Source organism: Heloderma suspectum, chromosome 1 (genome assembly GCF_057233095.1).
Source record: "Heloderma suspectum isolate Gila_16-S chromosome 1, 16-S_ref, whole genome shotgun sequence".
NCBI classification, from domain to species: Eukaryota; Metazoa; Chordata; class Lepidosauria; order Squamata; family Helodermatidae; genus Heloderma; species Heloderma suspectum.
Window position 1 is genome coordinate 7,415,887 of NC_139458.1, and position 20,651 is coordinate 7,436,537.

General features: G+C 47.4%; 1 protein-coding gene across 3 annotated transcripts in view; it reads left to right on the top strand.

The window, feature by feature from the left end:
• Nucleotides 1-20,651, top strand: part of ERO1A (endoplasmic reticulum oxidoreductase 1 alpha) — a 34,880-nt gene that overhangs the window by 7,708 nt on the left and 6,521 nt on the right. Inside the window, exons 1-15 of one of the 3 annotated variants that reach the window (XM_084834826.1) lie at nt 11-107; nt 490-609; nt 1,961-2,044; nt 3,541-3,579; nt 4,939-5,015; nt 5,763-5,836; nt 7,915-8,035; nt 10,272-10,318; nt 11,179-11,196; nt 11,918-11,944; nt 12,100-12,192; nt 15,537-15,783; nt 17,979-18,048; nt 19,125-19,211; nt 20,094-20,227. In XM_084834826.1, the coding sequence (XP_084690952.1) occupies nt 5,770-5,836; nt 7,915-8,035; nt 10,272-10,318; nt 11,179-11,196; nt 11,918-11,944; nt 12,100-12,192; nt 15,537-15,783; nt 17,979-18,048; nt 19,125-19,211; nt 20,094-20,227 (911 nt within the window). In that variant the 5' untranslated portion in view covers nt 11-107; nt 490-609; nt 1,961-2,044; ... (1 more) ...; nt 4,939-5,015; nt 5,763-5,769. Of the gene's footprint in view, nt 1-10; nt 108-489; nt 610-1,960; nt 2,045-3,540; nt 3,580-4,938; nt 5,016-5,762; nt 5,837-7,914; nt 8,036-10,271; nt 10,319-11,178; nt 11,197-11,917; nt 11,945-12,099; nt 12,193-15,536; nt 15,784-17,978; nt 18,049-19,124; nt 19,212-20,093; nt 20,228-20,651 lie in introns of those variants that run through there. The other 2 variants (XM_084834804.1, XM_084834815.1) reach the window with 2 other exon arrangements.

The following is a 20,651-nucleotide window of genomic DNA, read 5'->3' on the forward strand; positions in this document are numbered from 1 at the left end:
CCCCCGGAGCGGGCGGGGGGGGGGAGAGTGGTTGCCTCATGTTTGGCCTCTGAAGCAAGCGAGGGCATGACGGAAACAAGGACCTGAAAACTTTCTTTGAACATCAGGTTCTAGAGAGGGCTGCTTTCCTACCTACGTTAGAGCCCATTTGTTCGACTGGCATAAAAATTCAACCAAATATGAAAGGCAGAATAAAAATGCAACCTCAAAACTAAACAACAGAATCAAACAGCAATTTAAAAAGACAGCAGATGAAATTGTTATTCTAAAAATGGATTGCTTAAAAAAACACACACCAGGATGTTGGGGGTTTAATTACACAGATTTGCATGTAATCTGTAATTTGCCCTTGTAGGCTTGTTGTAAAGATGAATGTAAATACTTTGATCACTCTAACATGTTATATAAATGCTCATTATCTTACTGTTATTGTTAGCTGTACCCTAATTTGTTCATTTTTAAAATCCTAATTGCCTGTTTATTGATTAGGTCACTGGCCATTTAGATGATTGTACTTGTGATGTTGAGACTATTGACACCTACAACAACTACAAGATCTTCCCCAGCTTGCAGAAACTTCTGGAAAGTGATTATTTCAGATATTACAAGGTAATTGTCATAAGTTATTCACTGTCCTCCTCCACACCCCACTTCCCCCCAAAATACTCTGGCCACCCTTTCCTAAAAATGTGTGCTTGCTTTACTAGAATGTGTGTTGTACGTTTAAAAGTCTGTTGTTTTGAATCCTTTCCTTATGAGTCAAATGTGAGCAAAATGTGGTTAGTGTGACAGTTATTTGTTAGCATATGAAACTTTCTCTTCTCTGCTAGAGAGAGAATGAGAGAGAGAACGAACATCTTTGTAAAAATCTGGTGTATTTTACATACTTTGTGTTGGGCTTTCAAAGGCACTGGCAAATTTATTTCCAAGTGACAAACGTTAAACCAGGGATGGGGAATGTGTGGGCCTCCATTGATATTGGACTACAATGCCTATCATCCCTCACCATTGGCTATGCTGCCTAGGGCTGATGGGAGTTGCACTCCATTCACATCTGGAGGGTCACATGTTCCCTACTTCTACATTAAACAATTGAGTGCTTATGCATTGTTCTAAAAGGATGCAAATGGGGTGAGTAGCCATCAAAGAGCATGGTTCTTTACCAGGTAGAAGAGGATAGGTTCCCTGTCCTGAGGAGCTTGCAATCAAAAATATTTGACACAGGGGAGACAATAGAGGAAGAGGAGGGAAACGGAGGCAGGAGTGAAGAGGGGAAGAATATGCATTTATTTCAGTTACCTGTACTTAGGTTTGGTCATAGTGTAGTACGGGGAGTATGTTGTTATGATACAGGCTGCAGAAAAGGTGGGTTTTGAAGAGAGATCTGAGGGAAATGTTAAACTTGTCAGTGCTTCAGACCATGCTCCCCCCCGTCTCTTCCTTTTTTCTGCCTGTAAGTTAAAAACAAACAAATAACCCTCCCCACTGCTGGAATAGCGATGACAGGGGATCACTCCACCCCAAAAGGTGCAAGGAAAGGGTTAATTTGTTCTTGCAGTTTGTAAAGCAGTTAGGAGGTGCAGTAGCAAGGGCCTACTCTCAGGCTGTATTGCTAATCAATAGCTCTAGACACAGCAGAGAGCCTTGGGATGAAAATGTGGATCATAAGGGGAGAATGTTGTCTAGCAGCCAGGTGGAGCCCAAATAAATGTCTCTTTTAGCCTGGGCTTTGTGTGTGTGTGTATTAAAAAAGACTGGAACATTCAGGATGTTCTGTAGTAGTAGTGATTTCATTCTGTTAAAGCCTGGGCTGATTTGCTGTCTTATACTTCTGGCTGCTTAGCCAGGGCACAATCTATTTATGATTCATAAAGCTTGCCACACCCTTCACTTTTTGGACTCAGTCTGCTTTATTCAGCCACACCTGGTAATACCATCCCCCCCCCCCCCATCTCTCCAGGTTAACTTACAGAAGCCATGTCCTTTTTGGAGCGACAGCAGTCACTGTGGAATTAGAGATTGTGCTGTAAAGCCGTGCCCATCTGTAAGTGCAAACCCCCCAAACACCTTGTACTCTTTCCTAGTCCTGGGCACTAAGAGAATCGCTTGAACATTGCCCCGTTGGCCTGCGGAAGGCTTGAGGCAAGCGCCAAGCCTCTACGATGGCCCACTCACTTGCACTTGGAAAGATTTCCTGCCACGATTTTGGATATTATATTCATTGCATCAACACTTTAAGCAGAACGCACCCGGAGGGCAGCAGGCTGGGGAAGGCTGAGTTAAGTTCTATCAATTCTACAATTATTGGGAGGGTCTTGGGGCTGCATGGGCTAGTCCCGCCCGCTGCTGAAACTGCGCGCCCCCTCCCCTGACCACAGTCCAGTCGTGAGCATGTTCATGAGGATGAGCTTTCGGTGCGTACAGATGTACACGTGGAGAGCTCCAGCATCCGGGGAGACACCCTGATTTGGCAGCTCCCCTCGTCGAGTGTAGGAGCTCTCTGCATCTTTAAGACAGGGAACTCTTTCTCATGAATGTCTGCTAGACATTTGTCAGGGGATGGGGGAGGCAGTGAGCAGTTCTGGTGGCGGGCCTACATCCCCGTCCACATGTGCTTTCAATGTGTGGAGCGGGTTGTTGGCCTCAGTCCCGCTAGTAGGTGGTGAGTGCAGACAGAAATGGAGCCAAAGCAGGCCCCCTGAGAAGCAAGAGGGAGGTAGCAGCATGCTCAGGGGGTTGCAGAAATATTTTAAAACCTACAAAAAACAGGGTAATCCCGCCCTCCCTCCTAAACCCCAAACCCAGCCCAATTAAAACTGAGGATGCTCAATAGATGTAGAATACGGAGTGCCAGTCAGAGAAGTGAACAGAAAATGGGTGGTGGTGATGGTAACAAAGACATGGCGACTGTTTTCTTTTTTTAACAAGGGCCAAAACTGAAGGGTGAGCAGTGTTGGCTGCAGCCACTCCTGTGATAGTTCAGCCTCCAGCGAGGGGCTCTTTAATGCTCCCCCCACTTTGTGAGTGGCAAGGCTGGCTCTGGCAGACCCCTCCCTCCTTAAGCACTTTAGCCTTGCCTTTGGAGCCCTTTGCCAAAGGGCCCTCCGAAAGTAGCTGTGCTGCTTAATGAGGAGTGTCTGCCTTCGGACCGGAGAGGGTATGCTGAGGGTCAAAGGAAAAGCACCAAGGGAATGAGATTGAACTGCGGGAATGTTAGTCACCTGCCACTCTTCCATGTGGACTAGCTGGGTCTGTAACTGGCGGTCCCCGTGCCAAATCACCGCCACCCCTGGGTTGCATGAGGCCTGCCTAGCTGCCAACCGAGCGTCAAAAGGGATGCTGTCTGTATCCACAAAACCTGCTGGCAGACAACGATGGAGGGGTGGGGGGGGTGGAGTGAGAGCCTGTGACCCCCAAGTCCTATTCAAAATGACCCCCAGCAAAATTAGTTGCTAACCAGAGAGTTAGAATACTGTTGTCTTTGATTGGAAAATGAATTTAGCACACCACAGGCTTTGATCTTGCAATCTCTGTTTTCAGGATGAGGTCCCAGGTGGCATTAGATCCGAGAGTTATAAGGTAAGTCGGGGTCCAGGGCAAAAATGCATCTGGAGCTACCAGACTGTGACTAGTTCTGCGCTTGTGACAGAATATCCAAGCGCAGCTATATTCCCCAGTTTTCTTAAAAAATAAAAGGAAAAAAAAGGAATGAGTTTTTGAGTCATGATCCATCATGGTAGCCTACCAACCATCCAAACTAGGCCCGACAGTCCCAGGTTCTTGTCTGAAGTGGTGGTCAAACTCCTTTATTTTATTTAATGAATTTGTATGCCATCCCCCTAATGGACTCGACCTTGGGGGAGCTGGGGGTGGCGACGGCCAACAGGAAGTTCTGGCGTGGGCTGGTCCATGAAGTCACGAAGAGTCGGAAGTGACTGAACGAATAAATAAGAACATGCCATCCCTCAAAAGGTAATTCCTGGGTGGTTCACAGGGGTGGTTCACACCCCTGCCAGAATTTCACCAAATCCATTCCTTCCTTTCCCGGAAAAGTATGCTGCACAAGTTCAAAAAGCTACCTGTCAGGGTGGAAACAGCCGATAGAGCCCCAGAGCAGTTCTGATTCTGAGGAGGATCAGTAATCCGTGGGAGAGGAGCCAGCTCATCCCTCACGGGCACAGCAGCTGGCAGAGATTCCTCCTGCCGGCATTCCTGAGATAGATAGTGATCCCAGCAGTGAGAAAGTGCGGGAGGGGCGCTTGCTAGACGCTCGATGCAGACGCAGAGAGCGACGAGCGATGGAGGGTGCGGAAAGGAGGCATAGCGCCCGTTTGGCATGTGAGCAACAGCTGCCTCCCGTGGACCCAAGGGAAAGAGGGAGGATCTCTCCCTAGCCCATAAGTTCAGGGTCTTCAAGTGACTCTCCTTCAAATGGGGACCAACTGCCTACTGGGCGCCTAGGTCACTCTGCTGTTTTTTGCTTAGTCGCTGGTGATTAGCATCTGAAAGAGTCATTAAGTTGTAAAAGGATTAAAGCCTTGAAAAGAATCCTTTCATCTGTGTCTTGAGTTGGCTATTGGAGTCTACTGAAAGATGCCGCCAGGGCGCCTTCTGACACTGCCAACCAGTGGAGGCTGGTGGCTCTGATGTCAGTGGGGTGATGAATCTGCTCCAGGTTTCAGTCCGAACTCTAAAGGAGCCATCCAAGGTATGAAGCACCTTGAACAGCTCCTTTAGAGTTCTGACTGAAACCTGGAGCGGAATCACCACCCCACTGACATCGGAGCCGCCAGCCTCCACTGCTACCAACATGTGTCATTGATGGCCTAGTTCAGCAAAAGCAGGTAGATGTGGGTTTTTGAGTGGTGCATAGACCAGCTGATGGCTTTCCTCAGGGGTCTTTTAATCCACTCTGCAACCTCCGGTCTTGCTTTACAGTATTCAAAAGAAGCTTCCACCTTTGCCGAAGACTGTGAAGCAGCCGAGAGACTTGGAGCTGTTGATGGATCTTTGAGGTACAGTTTCTTCTTTCAGATAATCTGAGGTGGTTTGTTTTGTTTTACCCTGGAAGCTGTGAAGGCATTTCCACATGCTTCCTTCTGCCCACAACTTGCCCACAAACACTGATTCGGGTGCTGAGAACACGTTTCTGGGCCTTTCTGCAGAAGTGGCTGTTGACCATGGTAACCGTAGAAGAAAAGAAGATACTAGAGTCCCCCGTTGTGGTCAGAAGCTGTTATTATCCCTCCAGCTTGGGTTCTAGTCCCCGCTCGGTCATGAAGCTTTGGTGACTTTGAGCCAGTCACTGACTCTCAGCCTAACCTACCTCGCAGGGGGGTTGTGAGGATAAAATAGTGAGGAAGACGAGGATCATGTACACCACCTTGGGCTCCTTGGACGAAAAGGCAGGATATAAATGTTAACAAATAAATAATAAATAAATAAGCAGCCCTTGTGGATGTTCCCAGCAATTGGCCCATCTCTCTTGGCATGGTTGGTGCAAGACACTCAGAACTGCTTACATAGCTGCTTATGCAGGGGTGTTTGGAGGTCCCTGGGTGTGCTGGCATTTGTGGGGAGGGGGAGGACATGTAATTGCGGCGGGCTTTGAGCACTGCGTGTTTAGTTCTGTGCTTGTCCCACCTTGACCCAAACTAGGAATGATGGTGGCAGGCGTGTTTATTCAGTCCCGATTTTTTTTTTAAAATACACAACCACCTCGTGCTCTTTTAGTGACAGATGTTTTCATGCTTGTTTCGCAGCAAGGAAATGGTAGAGGCCGTGCTTCGGTGGACCTGGCACGATGATTCTTCAGACAGCTTTTGCGAAGTTGATGGTACTGTTGGTGTCTGAGCGCCTGTGCGTTTATTGCAGGGGGGCAGAACCTCTCTCAGCAAGCAGGCTGCATTCCGTTTTGGAGAAGCCCTGGGGGCTGCATTCCAGTGGTGGTGGTGGGAGAACTGCTAAAAATAGCAGCACGTTTTCATTTAAAGCCAGTAATTAAATCTCAGGAGAGGCGTTTCAGCCTTTTACGGTGGGGGGGAAAACTGCACAAAAGCCAGGAAACCACCAAAAAATCAGTGGTTAGGGGAAGGGAAGTGAGGCCACGGGATGGGGGCATGGCATTCTGGGAATCCCAGAGGGTCGGATTGGGACCCTGGGGCGGAGGTTCCGCACCCCTGTTTTATTGTGATGTTTAAGGTGGTTCCAAGGATCTTTTAAAAACCCTTTCAAGATGTACAAATACAGTTGGATCCAGGGGCAGCAGTGTCATCTTGGCTGTTGTCTTGTTATTGTTAGGTGAGCTTACAACATAAACCGGGGCAGGAGGGAGGATTAAAAGCAAAAGAGAGCCCAGGGCAAAGATAGAATTAGAGCTGATGGCTTTGCCATGTGCTCAGTCATGTGGGACAAGCGACGGCTGTCCTCAGACAATCACAAAGCGGGAGAGAAAGCGTTCTCAGGTGCCTAGACAAACATTTATTGGGCCCAGTGTGTTTCAGAAAGAGATTTCCTTCCTCAGGGGCCACTTGCCTTTCTCCAAATGTAACGCAGAAAATCTTGCAGATGCTTCCTCTGTAGTAAAAGACTTTGTTGTATAAGACTCTGGAGTCTTTTGCAACACAGGAAGCATCTGCAAGATTTTCTGCGTTACATTTGGAGAAAGGCAAGTGGCCCCTGAGGAAGGAAATCTCCTTCCGAAATGTGTTGGGCCCAAGAAAAGTGTTTCTAGGCACCCGAGAATACTTTCTCTCCCTTTCTGTGATGATATGAGAGCCTCCCTCCTTGCTGTTTCCTTTATCCTCAGTCACCTGGGGACCAGACTAGAAGTGATGGCAGCAGGCATGTTTATTTGCAGGTCTGCCCTGTTTGCATACAGAGTGAGAGAAAGAGGATTTGTGGCCTAAGTTTAACACCGGGGTGTTGAGCGTCTTTCAGCCTGAGGGCCAAATTCTGTTTTGGAGGGTATTTTTCTCCATACTCGGGTATGGGAGCACTCGGGTTGTTTTCTCGGGTGCCAGATTCCAGTGGTGGGTGGGGCGGAAGGGGTGGGGCCAAAAATACCAGCATATTTTAGCTTAAAGCTCTTCCTGCCAGCAACTAAGGAGGGGCATTTCAACCTTTAGAGTGGGGAAAACTGGACAAAAACTGGGAAACCACTTGACGATCAGTGGTGGGGGAAAGGGAGTGGGGCCAGGCTGTGGCCATGTGAGAAACCATGGAGGGTTGGACTGAGACTCCATGCTGGCTGGATTTGGCCTGATGTTTAACATCCCTGGCTTAACGTGTAAAAGGGGCATGGGAATTGAACCCTCCCCAAATATAGCTCTCCAGATTCTGTTACTTCAGGTACTTCTCCCACTGACTCTTTTCAAGTATCAGAGACAGGCTGGGAAGGAAACAAGACAGGAACAGTAGGAAAAGGCAAAAAACGGTAGGAAACAGGGCAGATTCAGCTCCTTTCATCCATGCACCTTTTTGATGTTAAAACGAGGCCTCCTCCTCCCCTCTGTGTTTTATAGGTAAGCAAGGCAGGTATGTGAACCACAAACACAGTTGCCCTCAGTATGTCAGACGCTCTTGCCCCTGCTCCAAGGATAAAGCTGGGCATGCAGCTGCCATAGCTCTGGGCTGCATTGTAATGCAGGCGACATAGTGTGGTGGAAACTACCTACGGAACATCCTCTCTCTGTTTCTCAGCCTCGAAGAGTCAGTAGCACTTCCTTCAGGTGGAGATGGTACAGCTCAGCCACTGGGATACACTGCGTGGGCTTTCGATTGTGGGTTCAGCTCTCAGATCAGGCTGTTTCAGAAGCCAGATGCTTCTCAGCTGGAGGAAGCTTGGCAGAATCCAGCAGGGTGTGTTCTAAAACCTGTCCTCTCTTTTTAAATGTGGGAATGTTTCCTTCCTAGATATCCAGTCCCCTGAGGCAGAGTATGTAGATCTACTTCTCAATCCGGAGCGCTACACAGGCTACAAAGGCCCCGAAGCCTGGAAGATCTGGAACAGCATCTACGAAGAAAACTGTTTCAAGTATGTGTGCTTGAGAGGTCGGACTTCTAGGTTATTTGATAAAAAAAAGTATTCATCTATCTATCCATCCATCCTCCTTTAGCTGTATTTTATGGGGATTCCTATCAATGAGTTCTTTATATATATAATTTTAAATGTTTTATATCTAGCTGCTGCTTTAGCCAGGGACTTGGCTTTGCTGTGCATGGGCTTTTCCGGCTGCAGGAAGCCCACAGTGAGGCCACCCAGCTGCTGCCTCAGTTGGGGCTGCTTTGCCCTTACCACATCCTCAGTGGGCAGGACGCAGGGTAGGTGAAGCATTTAGCATGCTGCTCCCCTCCCAGTTGGGAGGGGGAATGGCATGCTAAGTAAGGGAAATCCCCTGTTATCTCCACTCATTGACTGGAGATAACGGGGATTCCCCTCCCCAAGCCCCCAGTAGCCTCCAGGGGTGAGGCTTGGGGAGGGGCAGAATGGGCCCAACCCAAAGCCTCTGTGCTGCACTAGGCCTGCCAGTTGGAGGTTCCCCAGTCCTGGTACAGAGGGTTCAGATCACTTCACCTGCATGTCTTCCTCTGGATGGTGTCCTTTTTTGACCTGCTGGTCTTTCTTGTTTTTGAGATGATTTGAACTTGTTTTAAGCTGATTATGTTGGCTACTTTGAATGCTTTATTTGAAGTGGAAAGGCAGGGTAGGAGATATAAAATAAGTAAATAAAACCCTGCCTTCCTCTGAATCAGCACCTAGAACATTATCATAATTCCCTCTATTTCTGATGTTCAAGCATGAGTGTTGTTACTTATGTGGCCAAAGTGACACCATCCATGCACTAAAGGGAGGCCGAGGGGAACTCCGCGATTTTCAGAAGTATAAAAAATATTGGGGGGGGCTATGCGGGGGGGACCCCACAGAACAGCCCAAGGAGGACACGGTGTGTTCAGTGGCAACGGAATACTGGCGGACTGTTGGGTGGGGGGACTGAGAACCAGGTGGGAAGGGAATGGAAGAGAATATCGTGGAGGAAGTTGTGGCTGCAGTGAAGGCTGGTGGCCAGTCTGACTGGGGGGTGGGTCAGCAGAAGTGGAGCCAAGGGGGTCAATGGACATGGAGCAGTGAAGATCTCTCTGTATTATCATAGAATCATAGAATAGTAGGGTTGGAAGGGGCCTACAAGGCCATCGAGTCCAACCCCCTGCTCAGTGCAGGAATCCAAGTCAGAGCATCCCTGACAGGTGGCTGTCCAGCCTCATCTTGAACGCCTCCAGGGTGGGAGAGTCCCCCACCTCCCCAGGTCATTGGTTCCATTGTCGTATTGCTCTAACAGTCAGGAAGCTTTTCCTGATGTTCAGCCGGAATCGGGCTTCCTGTCGCTTGAGCCCGTCATTCCGTGTCCTGCACTCTGGGATGATGGAGAAGAGATGCCGGCCTTCCTCTCTGTGACAACCTTCCAAGTACTTGAAGAGTGCTGTCATTTCCCCCCTCAGTCTTCTCTTCTCAAGGCCAAACATGCCCAGTTCTTTCAGTCTCTCTTCAGAGGGCTTTGTTACACAGACAGGGGGGCATGGGGCGTGGGGGTGTGGCAGCAGCAGGGCAGCGCATGGAGAGCCCTAATAACAGGGCCACCACTGTGTGGCTGAGTGACTGAAATAGTGAACAGGCACATTCCACGCAGCAGCATGATTTCGGGGGAGGCCCCCCTTGTCACCACAGCAATGTGAGCATCATCACAATAGCAGTGTGTGGCGAATCTTCCTATCCTGAACTCTTCAATCTTGAGGAATTGACTAAAGCCATTAAAAAAAAACACAGAACGAACGAGAAGACATGCTTGAGAGTGCCTGAAAGGTTCTCTTACCCCATACGAACTTGCCTGCCCGCCCAGTTGTTAAAATTATTTTTGGAGATCCTTCTCCAGGTACCTTTGGAGGTTAGGTGGATAGCGATCTGGGAGACGGCGTTCCTTGTGCTGCCAGCCCAGTTGTGGAATGCTTTCCCCAGCCACAAATATTTGTCTGGCACGCTCCCCTGTGGCCTTCAGGCAACAATTGAAAATGGCCTTGTTTGCCTGGCCTTTTGATGAATTATATTGTTCTCAGCTGTGCACAGTTAGTTTGGTTAGTGGTGGCTTTATGGAACTGTATTGTAAATTGTTTTAATTTTTTGTAAGCTACTTGGAAGGTCTGATGGGGGAAAGGTGAAGTAGAAATATTTTAAATAAATAATGTTGAGGAAAAAGCGTTTTTCTTTGTCCCCCTAGGCCGCAGTCCATAAAAAGGCCTCTGAATCCATTAGCTTCTGGCAGAGGTAAGCTCATCTTTCCAGTGCATATGGGAGAAATTTGATGTTCTTAATGTGCAGAGTTGTGTGCTAGGCTGAGGTTTTGCTCTGCCAAAAACGGCACCAATAATGGATAGTGGGTGAAATCTGACATTGTGCAAACGGTGCACAGTTAAGTATATTTTCATGTCTCCGTTTAAACTGCATGCTCCATCCTGCTGTACTCCTAGAATAAAGTGTGTGTTTTTTAAATGGAGGTTTTTGAATTTAGGTCAAGGAACTGGGAAGGAGGGGGCAAAGTTTGAAGGGGAACAGAGAGGGAGCAAGGAGACTTTTCAGGTGCACGGAAAAATCACAAGGAATGTAGCTCAGAACTGATTGCAGGATTCAGCTTCTCGAGACATGCAACTTTCATGAAAAAGAGCAAGTTCCTAGTCCTTATGGACTCAAATATAGGCTAGAAATAATTGCAGGCAATGCCAGCAAAAGCCGGTACACTGGCTCAATAGGATTACTAGTAGAATAGGAATGGGGCTTCAGTCCCTTGAGTTGCTCCTTGTCCTTCCCCCATTTACTGTGATCAGTAAACATTGCATTGCAAATTCAGCTAAGCGAGAGAGATCATGAAGGTTTGTATAATGTATACCAGTTCTTGGAGCAGGACTGGAACGGCTTGTGCACAGAATGTTAATGTGCAGAACGTACTCAATCCTTGTCTTAGGGGAGCAGTCAAAGAGCGTAGACATACAGGGGAAAATATATTTGCCTTTAAAAGGCAGCCTATAAATATATTAAATAATCAATAAAAACTTAAATAAAAACTGCTGCTTTCTGAAATCTAGTTTGAGTGATGTAACTTTTTTCTTTTTAAAAATTTGCTTTTGCAGCAGCAGGAGAAAATGAAGGTGAGTGTTTCCAACTGGAACCAAGAAGGAATAAATCCATGGAGGATATAGATCAGTGGACAGTGAGTTAGTTAGCCTCTGCAACCGCAAGAGAAATGGCAGAGCAGTAAGCTTACAGCTGCTCATTCTGTGGCTGATGGCTCATGCCCGTCTTGCTATGTTTCCTCGCAGCATAGGACTCTTACTCTTCTGAGGGCCACATTCCATTTTGGAGAAGCTCTTGGGGGCCGCATTCCAGTGGTGGGTGGGCCAAAAAAATCATAATATTTTAGCTGAAAGCTCTTCATGCCTGTAGCTAAGCCTTAGGAGAGGCATTTCAGCTTTTTAGAATGGGGAAGAAAAGCTGGGAAACCACCCAGTGCACAAAAAGCTGGGAAACCACCCAGTGATTGGTGGTCAGTGGAAAGGGGGTGGAGCCAGGGATAGGGGGCATTGTCATCTGAGGAACCCTGGAGTGCCAGATTTGGCCCTGGGCCTGATGTTCTGCACCCTCGGTCTAGGGTGACCTAATGGGACTAAGTTAGGATTGGGACTGAGCAGATGGGATGATGCCAGCCTGTGTGTGGCATGGGGTGGGTGACAACTTCTTGGGTGGTGCCATGCTTCGTCAGCAGAAATGGTGTCCAACCTTTGTTTTAGATTCAACAAATGAGATTTTAATGGGTAACTTTCTGTCATGGAAGCATCCTAGTGATTATTTACTTTGTTTCTTTATTTCCAGGGAATATGTTCTACACTTGGCTGCAAGGTAACTGCATTTCTCTTTTCTGCCTGCCTCGCTCCCAGCAATGAATGTCAGCCCTTCGGGTTTTTTTATTACATGGGCAAAGCGAGACTTGGCTAAATCAGATTTTTTACACCCTCTGCGTTTCCTTCCCTTAAATCCTCAAGTGTTTCTTGCAGGCCTCTGTGTGGAGAAGAGGGCGTTCTACAAGCTCATTTCTGGCCTCCACGCAAGCATCAACATCCATCTCAGCGCCCGGTACCTTTTGCGAGGTTGGTATTTCTGCTTCCTACTCCAGGTTTTGACCATTAGCATCTCCACGTTAGCAAGCACGATCAGAGGGACTGTGGGACATACTCCATGGGACATACTCCATGATTTCTCAAAGATAATAGACAGTGGTTCTGAGAGTTCTTCTGCCAGTTCCTTTATTACTCTAGGATGCTCCAAGCAAAGAGAGGCCTTTCTGAGGCCTCCTGCCTGAGATATAGTATTGCTCCAACTCCCCTCAGCCCCTCAGCATTGGCCCTGCTTGAATGGAAGAGGCTGGGGATTGAACCCGGGGCCGTCTGCATGGAAAGCGCATGGTCTACCACCGATCCCAATCTGATGGGATCTGAGCTAGTGGTGACTGACAAAGAAAGAGATCTTGGGGTTATGGTGGAGAGCTCAAATGAAAATGTTGACCCAGTGTGCGGCTGCTCTGAAACAGACAAACTTCATTTTAGGAGTAATTAGGAACGGAATTGAGAATCAAACTGCCAATATCATACTAAAAGGTAAAGGTGTCCCCAACCAGTCGTGTCCGACTCTAGGGTGCGGTGCTCATCCCCGTTTCTAAGCCGAAGAGCCAGCGCTGTCCAAAGACGCTTCCGTGGTCATGTGGCCGGCATGACTGAACACCGAGGTGCACAGAACGCTGTTACCTTTCCCGCCGAGGCGGTACCTATTTATCTACTTGCAATTTCTTGCTTTCGAACTGCTAGGTTGGCAGAAGCTGGGACTGAAGACGGGAGCTCACTCCGTCACGCGGCACTCGGGTCTCGAACTGCTGACCTGCCGACCTTCCAGTCTGCAGTTCAGCATCTTAACCACTAAGCCACCGTGGCCCCATATATCATACTGCCCCTATACAAATCTATGGTGCTGTCACACTTGGAATACTGTGTACGGTTCTGGTCACCACACCTAAAAAAAAGATATTGAAGAGCTGGAAAAAATGCAGAAAAGGGCAACTAAGATGATCAAGTGGCTGGAGCATCTCCCCTATTAGAGAAGGTTGAAAAAAAAAGGAGGGCAAGGGGAGGCACGATAGAGGTTTACAAAATTATGCATGGTGTGGAGAGTGTGGATAGGGAGACATTTTTCTCCCTCTCATATAATACTAGAACCCAGTGGGGTCATCCCATGAAGCTGAGTGGTGGGAGATTCAGGACAGGTAAAAGGAAGGACTTTCACACAGCACGTAGTTAAACTATGGAATTCGCTACCACAGGATGTAGTTATGGCCACCAATTTGGATGGCTTTGAAAGGGGTTGGACAAATTCCTGGAGGAAAAGGCTATTAATAGTTAATAGTCCTGATGGCTGTGTGCTACCTCCAGTACCAGAGGCAGTGAGCCTAGGTACACCAGTTGCTGGGGAACATGGGTGGAAAGGTGCTATTGCGCTCATGCCCTGCTTGTGACTTCCTGGTCAACAGCTGGTTGGCCACGGTGTGAAGAGAATGCTGGACTAGCTGGACCCTTGGTCTGATCCAGCAGGGCTCTTTTTATCTTATGAGTTATGGGCCCTTCCCTTTCCATAACACACTTTATTGCTCCCACGCTAATTCATGGAGAGTTACTATTACAGATGCTGAGAGGTTGCAAGCCCCCCACCGCCTGAGTAAGCATGATATCTGATCCCCTGGGCAGTGTCACCGCTCAGCAACCCAGAAGTGGTTGGACTCGATGGTCTTGTAGGCCCCTTCCAACCCTACTGTTCTACTATTCTGTGAAGTGTCAGCAAGCCAGAGGTCAGGCAGGATGCGTGCAGCAGAATTGCCAGGACTTGGGGGCTCTCTGGGGTCTGATGCAAGGGAGTGAGGATTAGGAGCTAGCATGGCCCACTTTTGACCCTGGCTGGGTCTATGGTGAACAAACCGTGGCATGTTCTGGGGCAGAGCCAGAACCAAAACAAGTCACAAAACAAGTTTGTCAGTCACAATACTGGTCACCTACCAGAACATGGATTGTGGTTTTGGCCACAATCCTGGTTAGTTACCTACCAGAACATGATTTTCCTGGGTGGATTAGCAAAGCAGTTGACTGTCGGTAGCCCCAGAAGGGATTTTGAGGCCAATGCCAGCATAACACAGAGTGCACAAGCCACACCACAGGCCACGTGAGAGATCTGTGATTGGATCTCACAACGCCTGGTCTTTTTGTTTTACTCTGCAGCCAGCTTCAAGTTTGACTGGCGCAGTGGTGCTGGGGATAGGCAGTATTTAACCCTTTATGTCTGCAACATTTCTCTGATCTAAGTCTTCCCCTCCCTGCACCTGCTACAGCAGTGTCCCCAAATGCCGTCCTTTACTTTTTCCATGGGAGCAAATGGCAAGCAAATGGGAGGAAGCAAACGGCCATACATACCCCATAGGGATGAGGAATAAACTTTCTCTCCACCCCTAGTTAGGCCCCTCATTTTGAGGCTGAAAGGCAAGATAGATACGGAATGGAGATGGAATCTCATCTGCCCCGTTTGTCTGCATATTTCCATTTTGGGTTATGCTTGTTGGGCCCTGTCACGGATGCCAAGCTTGCCGTGCAGTCCACAAACTCTTTATTCAGCTGATAGCACCTCTTCACCTCTCAAGCAACTACAAAAGCGTAGAGCTGGCCTCTAGGCCTAATTTGCAAAGTAAATCTTTTGGTAGGAGAGCTACAGAAGGCAAGGGAGTGGCCTTTCGACTCCGGACAGGTTTCCCGCTGTGCTGAGTTGGTTTTTTCTGAGCTCCTGCTTTCAGGGAGGATCCTCTTGACCCAACTTCTGACGGGCGGCCAACCTGGTGTGATGCCTCCCATCTCCTCCTCTCAACTCTGCCTGCTTAGCTCAGTGGTGAGCTCTGGCATCAATCCCAAATCTCCCTCCCCCTCCAACAGAGCCTGGGTTCCCACGGGGAGGGGGGAGAAGGTCTCTGAGCCTGGCCCCCCTCCTCAATAAGCCCCTGAGAAGGTTCTTTGCTGGCTCCTGGGGAGTCTTGGGGAATTTCCTTCCCCGCTCCCTGTCTCTGCTGGGCTTCTTCTAACTTCATCTCCGAATCTGAATCAGAGTCTGAAATAAAAACAGAGGGTCTAGGCTCAGTCCTGACAGGCACCTTAGAACAGCCTTCTCCAACTTAATTTTCTCCAGATGTGTTGAAGTACAACTCCCACCATCCTCAGCCAGACATGTTGGCTGGGGCAGGGGGGTGGTTGCTGGGAGTTGTGGTTCAACATGTCTGGAGGGTCCCAGTTTGGGGAAGGCTGCATTAGAGTGTGACTGAATGTTGGTAACCACTGGCTTTATCTGTATGTGTATATAGAAGATAATTCAGTTCTGCAGCTGGATGTGGGGTTCTATTTTCTTTCACTAGATACGTGGGCCGAGAAGCAATGGGGACACAATGCTACTGAGTTCCAGCAACGCTTTGATGAAATCCTGACTAAAGGCGAGGGACCCAGGAGGCTCAAGAACCTGTACTTTATCTACCTAATTGAGCTACGGGCCCTGTCCAAAGTCCTGCCTTTCTTCGAGCGCCCCGATTTCCAGTTGTTCACGGGAGACAGACGTCGAGATGAAGAAACCAAGAGTCTCCTCCTGGAAATTCTCCATTTAACTAAGTAAATGTCATTCCATTAAGATCTTTGGGAGGGTGTGTGTGTGTGTGTGTGTGTGTGTATGGTGGGAGAATGATAATCTCCTGCAAAGGGCAAAATAACTGTTTGCTTAATTTCTGAAATGTATACAGTCCAAAAATCCGTCTTTTCTTTGTTCAGGATTTGGTTTAACTGGATGCAGAATTTCTTAAACTATCTGTCTGTTCTGTTCTATCCTGTCTGTCTATTCACTCTGCTTGTCTCTCTGTCTCTTTTGTCTGTCTCTCTGTCTGTATATTCAATCTTGAAAGCAACTAAGCAGCACTGAAACAAATACGGTCTGGATCTTCGAAGGACGCTGTCGAACACTATATTGCTATTAACACTAACACTCTCTGTATGTGTCCCACACACAGACACACACACACACAGAAGTACACACAAAACACACAGCCCTTCCTTCATCCCAGTTGACAGAGGACTGAACAACCTAGGATAAAGCCTGTCTATTTGATAATATGGACACCGATACATTCACTGAACCCTGACTAATACAGGGCTCCAAACAAGAAGCATTCCAGGCTGGTTCCATAACTGGAGCAGGCAGACAGATCAGGCATTCATTGCTGCAAACTGGCTAGCTCCAACTGAAGGGATCCTACAGGATCTTCCAAAAACAGAATGCTTGGCACCCTCCTGGAACTACCTTCCCTGGGTCTCCTTGGTAGATGTTGTGGCTATTTAAAACAGATGCTAATTGGTTTAAATGTGTAGGCCCTGCCCCAACTAAAGTTAGTTGTGACTAAGTCCCAGCAGAAGCAACGGGACCCCAATTTGTCATGACTCGCTTGTTCCATCACTTCCAGTAGGGCATGTGGCTGAACTAGATGTGACTGGGAGGGCAGGCAGGGACCACATTTATTGGCTCAACTCTCTCCCATTCACAGTTTGAATGAATGAACCTTTATTGTTCAAAGCCATAGGCCATCACAATTTTTTAAAAAACCACACAGGATAAAGTACAATAAAAATACAAAATCAGTTTAAAAACAGTACACCAACAGTGATTAAAATGGCACGTTTGCATCTCGCTTCCCCTCCGTAGCAACAGCCACAAAGTCCGTCCCCCTATATTATAAGAGGGTACATTATGATGCCTGGCTCTTAAATTTCTGGCAGCCAGGGCCAATTTTGCAACCCGGCTGGTAACATATGCATTGTTGCCTGCAAGCAACATACAAATCTGATCCAAGGGAGGTTTATTTGACAAAAAACAAAGGATATGGTGGAGGAATTCATATCTTGGGGACCCATACAGATGGCAGTGCAGTAAATAGTGTTCAATATCCTCAGCTTTGCCAGACTCACAGATGCAGAGTCATAAATGAGGTGGGGTTTTGTCAAGCCTCCCCTCCAGATACGCAGAGGGCATGCACTGGAATTGTAAAGCTGTGGATGAGTTTCTTAAAGGAGCCACAGTAAGCATTGTAAGCATTCACAGATAAAGCAGGGTGTGGGAGGCGGCTCCAGTTTTAACATCGCAAGGTGTGTGCAGGTGCAGGGAGCGCAACTCTCCCACACTTTGTCTTCTGGTGCTCCGCTGGGTCAAGTGCTTTTCTCTCCAGCTCTCTTCTGGCAGGGATGCAGAACCTTTTTCAGCTGGAGGAATTTGGGCTACATTCCAGTGGTGGGCAGGGCTGAAGGCAAAAAGGGCGGAGCCAAAATCCCAGCCTCTTTTAGCTGGAAGCTCTGACTGCCAGTAACCAGCCTTGTATTGAAAGACAAGATTGAGATTGGATTTCATAACAATCCTACAAAACCCAGCCAGGAAATTGCACAGAACCCTTACAGACCTACCTACCTACCCAAACGCAAACTTACAGCAGCCTTCCCCAACCTTGCGCCCTCCAGATGTGTTGTGACCCCCATAATTCCCAGCCAGCATGGCCATTGAGCGTGATGGCTGGGGATGATAAGAGTTATTGTTCAGTATATCTGGGGGGTGCCAGGATGGAGAAGTTTGGGCTACAAGTTATTAGAAGCTTTTCATTTGCTTCTAATCAGCCCTAGGCTTGACTGAAGCAGAGGCTTCTCAGTTATCTGTTCTACGATCAGAGATGTTAATTTAGCTAATTGCAGTTCCCCCCACTTCTTTATTGGTGTAAAAGGCATTCCAGTGAAGGACTCCCATTATAAATTATGTTTTTACTCTGCCTCAGATCTTTCCCTTTGCACTTCGATGAAAATTCGTTTTTTGCTGGAAACCAAAGAGAAGCGGCCAAATTAAAGGTAAGAGTTCTGTCCCAAGCCATCTTCTGGCAAACCTATACACATTTTTTTTAAAACCCCAATTGCATTGCAGAGCCTACAGCTGATGTATCGTATTGTCCTTGTGGCTGTGAAACCTCCCACTCAAATTGGCCAAGCTGGTGTGGGGGTTACAAACCGTTCCAGTTGTTCAGGGAGCAAAGCTGCCAGCAATAAAATGTTCCCAGTCCAGCTCCTGAGAGAGAAAGGATAGTTGTCACTTTGGGTGGGATGAAACCTCACGCAGGCCCGATAGCTGTGTGGGGCAGGCTAAGATCGGAAAAGCTATTCACAGAGGATTCCAGAAGGTACTTGAATGGCAGAGTCTAGAGCAGCACTAGGCAACGTGGTGCCCATGGGCAACAATGCACCCTTGGACACCTATCATGGTGCCCACCAAGACGCTCTACCCCTCCCACTTTTTTTAAAAACTAACACTGTTTCTTATTGGCAGTTGGGATTGTTGTGAAATAGGTATTTGTTAATGCTGAAAACTTTGGGTCCAAAGGAGTTGTTTAATGTGTTGGTGCTCAGATTCCATCTCTGCTTTGTACTCAGTCTTTTGGGCAAGTTACTTGCTCTTTGCCACGTCTCCCATGGCAACCATTTTGTGAGGGTGCCCAGGACAGTTTTTCAAGTTGCCAAATGTGCCTATGGCCTTAAAAGGATGCCTACTCATGATCTAGAGGTAGGGTAGCTGAAGGAAAGGCGGTAAGGTAGGCAGTGGAGTGAGCTGCAGGGACCTGAGGAAAAGAAGGGTGGAACAGGCAAGTGGCCTGAGAAGGAAGAATGCGGGAGGTTGACATGTGGTGGCCAGTCAAGCCCCCAGGAGTTGCACAGAAGGCAGAAGTCTTCCACGTGTCACTTATACCTTGAGAAATCCTAAGAGGACAGAGGAGGCCAAGAGACTACGGGGTGGAGTGTTGAATTTTCACACATTTATTTGATCTACCCAGCCAGTTTGGTGGGGTATATGTGCTGCAGCTTTCTAGTAATTAGATAAAAGAAAAAACTAGTGGATTGCTTTCAAACAGCATTTCTTATTTTTTCTCCCCCAGGAAGAATTTAGGCACCACTTTAGGAACATTTCAAGGATCATGGACTGCGTAGAATGCTTTAAATGCCGCCTTTGGGGGAAGCTGCAAGTAAGTAACTCCCCCTGCCCTGGATTTTTCTTCTTTTCCCTCTCTCCAAAGAGTTTTGGTTGATTTGTTTGCTCTTCTACTGATTTTGAAACTTTTCAGTCTTAACCTGGTTACAGATATAACCTGGTAAGAACTGTAATGCTGAGTTTGCTACTCAACGCTTTGATGGAGGTGGGAGCATGGCCAAGGCTAAGAAGTGCTCGAACTACAGTTTCCTGGTTCAGATGTCAGAAGAAACTGTGGTTTGACAAATGAGGAAGTAGAGTGAAGGTGTGTGAGAGATGGGAGGGAGAGAGGCGAGGAAACACATGCAGGTGGTTTGTTCCTGGTCCAGCAAACCATGGTTGTTTGGACCGGGTTCATTACATCTGAACTGGACCAAAATGTGTGTGTGTGTGTGTCTGTATGCTTTCCCCCCTCCCCCCAGCTCTGTATTTATACTTCTATCCCTGTATTCCCTGGTATGGTCAATTGTACAATAATATGTTGGAAACCCAATTGGCCTGTTTATACATTATATATTTGTTACTTTAACAGCTACATTGATCAATAGGCAGCAAACATTTTTTTTAAAATGAACTGTATTTAATGCAAGTGCTCACAGGAACTTTGGCTGTTGGCACCATGATCCTTCTCTCTCACAGAGCTGAGAAAGCCTCTTCTAAGGTGCTGCCTGTGTGCATAATTTAAAAACAAAGAAATTGTGCTGCAGAACTATTTTTATTTGCATGCAAATTTATGCAGATTTAATCAGTTTAAGACTTATATGAATGATTGGGTAGAATGTCTTTTAGTTGGGCGACAGTGCTGCTCTGAAGATCTTTGGGAAAAATGATGTGCTGCAGATCGACTTAACCCACATCCTGTTCGTCTTGCATACAGACTCAGGGCTTGGGAACAGCTCTGAAGATCCTGTTTTCTGAAAGCCTGATAGAAAACATGCCTGAAAGAGGCCCTTCACACAAATTCCATCTAACCAGGCAGGAAATTGTGTCCCTCTTCAACGCATTTGGAAGGTGAGTGTGAGGTTTCAGCATGGAAATGGTTCTGTGTTGGGTGTCTTCAAATAACCTTTTTCCTGCCCTTACATAGGCTCAATTCAGATATCATGCCAAACCATGGTTTTCACTAACCATGGTTTAGTATGCAAACCATGGTTTGAGGTTTTCAAACATTTATACAACAGACAATCCATATGTTTAAAGCTGCTTCTCCGCTTTCATTTTCTGACCTCCCAGCACATAGCCTTGTAAGTTCATTCCTGTCTCCCTGGTGCCACAAATTGTGGAGGTGAAGTGGTAGATATAACTGTGGTTTGTACATTTGGACAGAAGGCCATAGTTAACCATAGTTAGCTCGAACCACAGCTTCTGATTCTGGCAACCTGCAGATCACAAAGAACGATTTGTCAGTTCAGACACTGCAGCAAACCATATCAAC